Genomic DNA, 10094 nt, shown 5'->3' with positions numbered 1-10094 from the left:
AGTAATTAATTACTTAGTAACTAGTTACACCCAACACTGTATTTCACGCAGTGTATATTAATTAACCCTTAACGCATTGCACTGGTAACACCAAAACATCAACACAGTGATAGTGACACGTGATGCAAGTGCTGCAATGTTAGCCAATCAGCGGGGCTCAAGGCAAGCGCATCGAATTATTGACCAATAGGAGAGCGGAGAGCGTTGCCAAGCAGCTCCTGTGACTAATGTCAGTCATATGACTGTCCCACAAATGGAGTCCGTTTGCAGAAGTCGATTGTATCTCAGGAATTAAAAGGACAAAAGGAATTTTAATTTCTAAACTGTGGGTCCATTATGGCTCCCACGTTATTTCATAAACTTTTTAACAAAGGAAAAGCGTTATCACCGCCGGTGAAGTGTAACAAAGAGGACGCCGTGTTCAGGTACGTGTCGAGCTCGCGCTCATCTGCACTGAGGAGACGCAATGTCTCAAGTCTAGAGGGAAATATGACAACACACTCGTTATATATTTGTTTATGTTGATACAGAAGAATGTATTTGATTCCTGGATTGTATTTATTTGTAGTAATGGAGTATTGTTTTCCTCGTGTACAGATTGTTTTTTTAGCCTCGTGCTACTAGCACGTTCAATCAAAACATTATTGATCTAAGTGAAACCCGCTTAACTAAGTGAACTTATACCACACAGTCCACCATAATTTATCATTCTGATCAATGTGTGTGTGTATAAAATTTGTACTAGATAGTTTACCACTTTACGCTATTATCATGTCTCGCGCGCGTGTACAGTGCTGTTGACACGATTAAGAGAAGAATATTTATAGACTCGATCTACTATGAACTCATTGATGTAAATTCCTCTGATATTCAGGGAATTTTATACAGTGCTCATTTAATATAGGTAATAATGTTCGCGTTATAGACCTCTGTCAACGGGACTCCCACCACGTGACGTTGTCATCCAACATTCTCGTGCAGTCACTGGGTGCTTCATAGATGCATTATAACATTATTATACTTTACCATAAGCACTGCAGTTTGCTTTTAGCATTTCTGTTACATTTGAAGTTGTTATTGTTTTAAGCTTTTTTGGATTATTAATCTTTAGCTTTATTTATATTAATGTCAAGTTTGGTAATTAGAGATAAGGTTGGTTGTAGAAATCGCTTGTGAAAGAAGGTTCAGTGGGTCCTCTACACTGGACTGACAAACAAAATGTGTCATTTTATGAGTACACTAGTTTTACATGTAGTAGAAGTAGTAGTGGTTGTCGTAGTGGTACACTAATATTGTGCTTCATGTATATTTAAAGGTGCCATTGAAATAATGTCAAATTGTTCACTGATATCTAGATTTGTGGCTTTATTAAGTGTAAAAATGATCCAGAAACGGTTTAACATGTCCATTTACAACCCTAGGATTTTTCCTTAGAATGAAAAAGTCTATTATTACCTTATTTGAAAGGGTCATGAATAATAATGTGAAAAAATTATGTGTAAAGCTCTGCTCTGATTGGTTGTTTCTCAGAGCTGCTCCTTTGATAGCTCTGTCTGTGTGTGTAAACAGACCTTGTGTTTAAGCCTGTATCAGAAGAAGATAGAGAATTTGAGGAATAATCAATTGTTTGGAGATTGTTTATGGACATTTTTGATCTGTAAGTTTGTGTTTTTTTTTCAGTATGGGCCTACAAAACGTAACTATAATGTCAGTAGTAGAACGTTAGAATATTGCATTACCTAGCATATAGCGCTAACTCAGCAGTCGCAACTTTTTTTTTAGCATTGTATAACAACATTGTATTTAATGTGTCATTTAATGTTGGGGGTGTACATCTCAACTGTAACGTCGCAGTCAGTGTTATGTTGAGATTGGTCTGTTTTCGAACTGGCTTTTGAATGCACAAGGTCTACATAAGGAGGAAACAATCGTGTTTGAGGCTCATGATATGTCATCATTACCATGTACAGAACTCTTAATTATGCATCTATGCCTAGGTAAATACAGTTTTACATTCTACAGCACCTTTAAGGGTCTCCACTGCTCTGAGTAGATGTGGTTTGGGCCCGGCCCAGAAGGATTGTTTCCACAGACAAGAAACACAGTGCTGTTCTCTGCTGTAATTCTTAATGCTCACTACTTTGATTATTGGCTGTCTTCTCCTCCACACTGCTTTCATAAATGGCCTCAATTAGCCTTGAACAAAAAGCATCACTTGTTTTGTTTTTCTTTACACCTATTGTGTAATATGTCTCACAGTCTAAATGCCGCCAAATTCATATCAAAGCTTATTCTTAGACTGCCAAATACTTAAAGGGACACTGCACTTTTTTTGAAAATATGCTAATTTTTTAAACATTAGATTCTTACTGTTTTGCAATCCATTCAGCTGATCTCCGGGTCTGGCGCTACCACTTTTAGCCTAGCTTAGCACAATCCTTTCAATCTGATTAACTCATTAGCATCGCGCCTAAAAATATTCAGTGAAAAAAGTTTCAATATTTTTTCTATTTAAAACTTAAATCCTCTGTAGTTACATCGTGTACTAAGGTCGACAGAAAATTTCAAGTTGCGATTTTCTAGGCAGATATGGCTAGGAACTATACTCTCATTCTGGCGTTATAATCAAGGACTTTGCTGCCGTAACATGGCTGCAGGAGGCGTAGTGATATTATATGGCAGACGAAAATAGTCTCTTTATTATCTTTCAATAGCAGGGGACTATTTTCGGGCACTTCGTAATTGTCATTGCGCCTCCTGCAGCTATGTTTGATTTTTGGTTTATTCACACTGCCAATGATTTTTCGGAATCTGTATGTGCATTCACACACACAGTGTAAAGATCCCGTAAAGACGCATGATGTGTTTAAAGTCCTGCACTTGGTAGTTTTTTATCTGCAGCGTCTAAAGTTTGCTTATTATCCTTGATTTCTCTCTCCAGAAACCACTCGCCTGCATTTTTGTTTATTAACAATTATAAAGGAGCGTGTGCAATGCTGTTCTAGTATTCTGGTGAATGATCTCAGCTTCAGTGTGGATATTTGACGAGCTCCCTGATCTCTGCTTTATTCCAGTTTGAAGACATTTCTCATTGTGATTATTAATGTGCATTTAAAACCCCCGTTTTAAAGTGCTGAACGATATATCTTGTTGCGATGGCGCGCTATTCTTTTATGCTGTTGAATGACTTCAGCACGGATAGTGACAAGCTCCCTGATATCTGCTTCAGTCCAGTTTGCAGACATTTCACGTTGTGAATGTTGATCTTCTTGTAAATTGCAAATTTTAAAGAACTGAACCATAACTTCATAGTTGCGATAACACACGTCCTTACTACGGCATGCCCCTTATGGCATTGTTTCTGCGTCTTGTTCACACAGAGGGTTTTCGGGGAATATTATGGGAATGTTACTAGGTCCTCTTTCCAAAAGAAATACCAGAACATTTAGAGGACGTGTTTGTGTTCACACAGAAGTCTGTGTGGCAATTTTACAGGTATTTTGGGACCAAAGTGCTGTGTGAATGAGGTTTTAAAGTTGTTGCCTTGTTTGGAAGCACATCATCATGTCTCTTGTATTGTAATACATCCAGAATGGTCAGAGCTAGTCATTCAGCAGCATAAAAGAATAGCGTGTCATGCACTCATTTGAGCTTATAATCCATATACATTTATTACATTTCCAATTTGTATCTTTAGTCTAAGGTGTTTACTCTGCAGTGTGGACAACAACTTACAGGAGAACTATTTAGGGCAAGTATTGAAGGCATCATGTTCAGTATGAAGAGCTCATAGTGATGATGAGTTAGATTATCCCTAAGAATATCAAAGAGGGCAAGTGAATGGGTGAAGAACCAAAATGCTGCTGGAGTTTCTTTGGTTTTGGCAGGGGCAGATGGTCATATTGCACATCTCAACTGAGCCAAAAGCTTTTGTGTGCTCTGGCAGGGGATTACCTTCAGCCAAACCCAAAGACTGGCATACACTCAGATTTCTCTCTTAGATAGCTCCAGTATTCTTGTGAAAATAAATACGACTTATTATGCTGAATTGAGTGCTGAAGACCGCAGAATAATAAAAAAAGTGTCAGCCGATTTTTATTGTTTGTGAGCTATGTGTGACCTGCTGCATCATTTTGACTGAGGAACACATTTTTTTATTTCGAATGATAATTTAATTATCTTTCTTTAAACCACCATAATATAATCATTTAAATGTTGGCTTACCAAAACTATTTTTGGGCACTAGCTGACAGAGTTAGAAGATTCACCAAAGCACAGCTCAAAAACAAGTTATTTAATAGTAAGAGTGTCCGTGGTGATTTTTGGACATTCTGTGGGTAAATGTGACATTGGTCTAACGATAATTGTAAAGTTTGAAAAAGATTGTGTGTGAATTTATCTAAGAGATTATTTATTGCTAGGTGCACATATTTTAAATAGTAACTAAACCCCTTGTCAGAGCCTGACTCCACCCACTGGCAATATTTGAAAAATGCAAGAAAAGTGGGCAGATCCCAACGGAGATAGTGGGGACGAACTAAGCTCTTACCAAGTGTGTGGTGAGATCGTAACAAGGGCGTGGTGAGCTTGAAACTGCTTACGTCACGAGTCATTTTTTGGACCCAACATCCAATAGGAAAATTCAACTGCAATAGCCACCGTTCAACCTGAAGAGGGCAGCACTCAGACGTTTTTACACCATATATTGCAGTATTGAAACACTTTATATCTTAATGTCAAAAAAGTTACTAAAATCAATGAACAGCACTAATAAAGCATCATTCTTACAGATCATTAACTAAAAAAAGTTGGTTTAGGGTTTAGTTACTCTTTAATGTATTCGCTTTCAATTTTCCTGTTCTAGTATAACGGTATAAAGAGGAGAGGTGATTGAAGGTACTGAAAGATACGCTGTCCGTTTTACGTCTTTAAGGGTTCACTAATATTTGACGCCTGGAGATCTTAAAGTTAACTTTATTTCTGTAGAATATTACATGGCGATGGGACGACAAATGCTGATACACACTAATAATACCTGGCTGATATTCTGAATCGCACAACTGATGTTATGCACAGCTATTTCATGTACTACAGATTTTGATCAGGAAGTCCTCATAAATCTGAAATCACTGTTACCGTATTTTTCGTACTAAAAGCCACACCGGAGTTTAAGCCGCATCATTTAAAAATGCGTCATTAAGACGAAATAACATATATAAGTCACGTACAGTCGCAGTGGACTATACGTCGCGTTTATTTAAAAAAATTATTTCACAAAATCCAAGCCGAAGAACAGACATTAATCTGGAAAGGCAAGTTATTCAATTAAACAATAGCAGACAGAACAGCAGGCTGAATGGATGTCTGTACGTTAAAAGTAATATTATCAGTTATTTAAACGATAAACCATAGCATACAGAACTTACCTGGAAGGTTGAATAGTCAAAATTAACCGAACAAGCCAACAGGCGTAAAATTTGCAGATTCAGCATCATTAAATCTATTAAATTACATAAATACAGGATCAACATATAGCGGACTCTTGCGGCTGTTGACGTTAATGATGTCTCTTGTCTCATAAATGTCAAAATTAATTGATACTGACTTACAAGGCGCACCTGACTATAAGACACAGCACCAGCCAAGTTATGAAACGCGGCTTATAGTCGGTAGTTTGAGTCGTTTATAACATGCATTTGAAAAAGTAACACTTATCAAACATTATCATTATACATATTCTTTATTCTCATGAAAATACCTGTAAAGGTGTGAAGAACAGCGATATAAATATGTGCTTAAACCATATTGAGTTTCCATGGGAAACCCCCCTTTGGCTTTTGGATGTAGGGGCATTTCACCATAATTTATTAAGAAGCATAGCAAGCATCATCGGACGATTTATCAGTCCATCCCTACTATTTCAATGAAATATATGAGCGCTAGCCTATTAAACACAGTCTATGAATGGGTGCTGTGAATAAATGTTGCTTAGACCACCAGGTTTATGCTTACACTAAGATTATTTTATTATTAAGTTTCACTGAGATTATTATTTTGTTGTCTATAAAGATGTCTTGAAGGGCTGCTTGTATTTTAGGGCAGCAGGCTCTGGTAGAGCTGATAGGAATGTAGCCTGGAAAAATTCCCACCGCATGTGTTCAAAAATGACCCCGGTTAGCGGACAGGAACTGCGTCACGGTCTGAAAAGTTTCTTTATGTAACACCCGCGTGCTTCTGGTGCAACCTAACACTGACCGTCAGCTGAGGGCAGGGCTGTGAGATGTGGTCAGAGGTCAGAGCCAGGGACAGATTAGTCTTCTCTATGGGCATTAGTCAAACTCACACTTTCTTCAGTTTCATCATATTCAACCAGGACGTACAGATGCAATTGTCCAGGAGTTGTCCAGCTCGGCCTGGAGGTCACCTGACAGTCTCATGTTGTTGTTTGGATTTAGTTCAGTGCTATTCTTAGCGTTGCTCGTGGGTGAGGAAGAGCAGACTGAGGGATAGGGAGGATGGGAAAGCGCACTGGCACAATTACACAGATGTCCAGGTACTCCATGCCTGCTTGCTTTTACTGTGTGCTAATAGAGTTTGAATCTGTGCTCGAAGAAGCTGCTAAAGTAACAAGGTCTGTGCGGAGTCAGACAGCCAGGAGAGTGACTGAGTGAATACTTTATGGTTTGTGTTGTCTTGTATGTGCGGGACAAGAGCATGATGTGCGGTCGTATACATTCTCCTCGCTTTGGAGATCGTATACGACATATACGCTGGGAGATTATGCTTAACGGGTTGCATCTTGAGAGCTTGCTGTGAAGGCTGTCAGTCTTTTTTATTTATATACTGTAATCGTTAAGTTTCCTGTTGTCAATCAGCCAGCCAGTACCCTTTAATTTTAACACGAAAAATATTTATCAGTACTACTATTGAACAATATGAGTATTTGCCATATTCAGGTTAAGCAAGTCAAATTTTTAAAGAATAATGATCCCATGTATACAGCTAGATAGGTGGGCGATGTGAGGTTTTGGCTGGTGTACATTGGTAAAACAGTCATGTTGTTTGGCTTTTTTATACCATACACAGCTGTATTGTTAGGCAACTGATGTGCGAATGTTTAACAGCCTGTAGTGAAAGTTATTCTTGGCTTATTTAAGGAACGCTTAAGGAATTCCTCAAAGGCTGTGAGTTCTGCCCTTACTGTCCTACGGCTTGTTTTTACAGACCAAAACTGTGCTCAAATGTAGTGTTTTGTTATTTTGAATGAAGGATGAGATGTCTTGAAAGAGCGAGTGATGCTGTCATCAACCCTATGTTTGACTCATTTTCCTCTCTGAAGAGAATGAGAGCGGTTGTTTGGAATTTGCAGTTGGTGGGATGAGTAAACAACCGTGCACTTTACCGCCTGTCCTGTGCCTTTCTTCACCTGCATTGACGCAGAGCACAGAAATAACCCTTCCCTCTGACTTAAGGGCCGTTCTCATTATAATGCTAACCATAATGATAACTATATTTAGGGTCCACAGCACCCGATGATAACGATAACTTGATGCTAATTCGATGCCGAAGCGGAGTAATCGCGCAAATCATTTGCCTTCAATGGCATTAACTAATATTACATATTTCCTTTACTAAAACGCTTGTAATTGTTCACTTGTAATAAATGTATAAATATTGTGTTTTTGTTGTATTTACACAGTGGGTATACACAGCAGATGTCCTCAACATGCCGCGTTTAACTCTAAAACAGTGAATCTAGTATTTAGTGTAATCTAATATTTTACCTTTTGGCATGGTCAGTGTAGTAGAAAAAAACATTACGTAGTGAATTTCACATCAGCGCTGGATACCTGAGGTCATAAGTAATAAGCTTCTCCACAGTGTCATCTGTCATTTCAAATGCATGTGCACTTAAAGTTCAAATAGATTTGATTGGCTGTCATTGGTTTATTGTTTATCAGTTAGAGAAAAAAATGCTCAAAGTGATACCATTCCTTGTATATTTATTGTTATAGTTGTGTTGTGAACTCCGCTATTTTTTGTAATAAAAAGATTTTTTCAAACTAGATTTTTTTAATAGTTATCTTTATTGTTATAATGTGAACGGCCCTTTAGTCGTTCACTAACCTTGCTCCCTTTACCCAAATCCCACCTCATAAACAACGCGCTTTTGTTTATTCTCATTCTTGGGTAGGTTGCCTGCCACTCTTTACTAAACAGGACGATTTTAAACCCAAGGAATGGCAGCAATGCAGGAGCTGTCAAAATGGCAGCCCAGACAATGACAGCTGACAGCTGAAGGAAGCTTATTAGTCAGCTGTCTGTGTGGTCAGTGTTGTGTCCGCTCCGGAGCACTGTGTGGTCGGCCTGTAAAAGTCACTGTGCTGGCGTTGTGCCACCTTCATTCTCACGTCCATGTCTGTCTTCCCTCAGCTGGGCCTCCCCGGAGCTGGACCCCAGTCAGATCCGTCTCATCGTCTACCAGGACTGCGAGCGGCGTGGGAGAAATGTTCTTTTCGACTCCGATGCCAGAAAGAGAAGCACAGAAGATGCCCCGGTCACGGTAAGCGATTAGTGCCCCCTGCAGGGCCTCTCCTACAGCCAGAGAGCACTCGACTACTAACCAGTTTGTACCAGAGGCCTTATCAACAGTAATAATAGCATCAGCTGACAGTGAATGTGTAAGCATTCTTTCACATTCACATGACAGGAGTGTTCCCGCCCCACCCGCTGTTCTCTTGCTCTCTGTCACGTCTCCAGGTTGTTTGTCATAAGCTGTCATGAGACTGCAGGTGGTTATGGACCAATACCGCAATTTTCAGTTAATTCCAACATATACACGCATATCAGTACTGTATCAATATACTTGCTACAAAATCAAAATTGTTGGTATTTACTGTCGTTATTTATTCCATGATTGTCTGTCTTTGGAGGAACACAAAATGAAAAGTTTTACAGAATACTTATGTTGTTCTTCCATGCAATGCTAGTTTTTCTCATTTTAAAGGACCATTTTATCATACTTTTATCAGTTTTTTATTATTATTTACTTCACATTTTGCCTGACAAAATAAAGTCACATCGATTTAGAATGAAACATGAATGAGTAAATAATGACAATTTACTTATTTTTGGCTGAACGTTTACTTTTTCAAAGGTCTGCCTAACCTGTGAGATTTCATGATTATTTATTATTTACTTTCACTTTAATAAAACAAACTTAGTTTGTTAACGTTTTCCATCTCAACTATTTAAATCTATTTGTACCGCAGATGAATCAATGCTCCTGTCATGATGCGGATCAGTCATATAACCGACAGGTTCAAGCTAATGTTTGTGTGTTCTTGCAGCCAAATGAATGATAAACAGCCTGTCTAATGTGTTAGGGTGAGGCTCTAGAGATTGCTGATATAGAGCTGCTGCTGCAGTCACATGACATTTTTTGGCAGAGGATATTGTTTCAGAGAAAAGAGAGCGAGTCATTGAGCGAGAGCAGAAGAGAGCGAGTGAGCAGCTCACGAGTTGTTAAGGAAGTCATATGACAGCATCACATGCTCAAGTTTCTTTGTGCTCTTCACAGGGCAGGACGAGACGCCTCTGTGTGAGCCATTAGTGAAACTGAGCCGAGCACGCATCACACACACACACACGTTTCACTGTAACAATACTTATTAACTCAGTCCTCTTTTATCTGAATCTGTGCTGGATCTGTTATCTTGCACTATACTTGCATTAAGTTTTTACATAGCATCAATATGTGGCATAATGCAAAATCTGTGTGATTTCATCTTGTTTTATTTTATTTATTTTATTGTAAACATGAAATTTTTATGCGATATATGGGAGTTTTTGCGAAATTGACTTTTGTATTTTTAATTTGCCAATATGTCAATTTGTACAATTTAAAGGGTAATGGAAACACGGCTACTGACAGATAGGCAGAAAACTAATCATGGCTTAAGCACATGACTGCAAATTTTATGTTTTTATATGTTGTAAAATCACTGGCATTGTTAAAGGGTATGGAATTATATTTGTGTCAAATTAAACAAACGCAACTTTTGCAAAAACAAACAAAAATATACATTGATAAA

The 10094-nt window shown here is 38.4% G+C and overlaps 1 protein-coding gene across 3 annotated transcripts in view; it reads left to right on the top strand.

The window, feature by feature from the left end:
- Nucleotides 1-227: 227 nt before the first annotated feature.
- The window catches only part of fnip1 (folliculin interacting protein 1), a 32285-nt gene continuing 22418 nt past the window's right edge, over nt 228-10094 (top strand). For 2 of the 3 annotated variants that reach the window (XM_065287640.2, XM_065287638.2), the window contains exons 1-2: nt 228-425; nt 8434-8563. In XM_065287640.2, the coding sequence (XP_065143712.1) occupies nt 337-425; nt 8434-8563 (219 nt within the window). In that variant the 5' untranslated portion in view covers nt 228-336. Of the gene's footprint in view, nt 426-6277; nt 6554-8433; nt 8564-10094 lie in introns of those variants that run through there. The other variant, XM_065287639.2, reaches the window with a different exon arrangement.

Source organism: Paramisgurnus dabryanus, chromosome 18, assembly GCF_030506205.2.
Source record: "Paramisgurnus dabryanus chromosome 18, PD_genome_1.1, whole genome shotgun sequence".
NCBI lineage: Eukaryota > Metazoa > Chordata > Actinopteri > Cypriniformes > Cobitidae > Paramisgurnus > Paramisgurnus dabryanus.
This window is presented reverse-complemented; position numbering and strand designations above follow the sequence as displayed.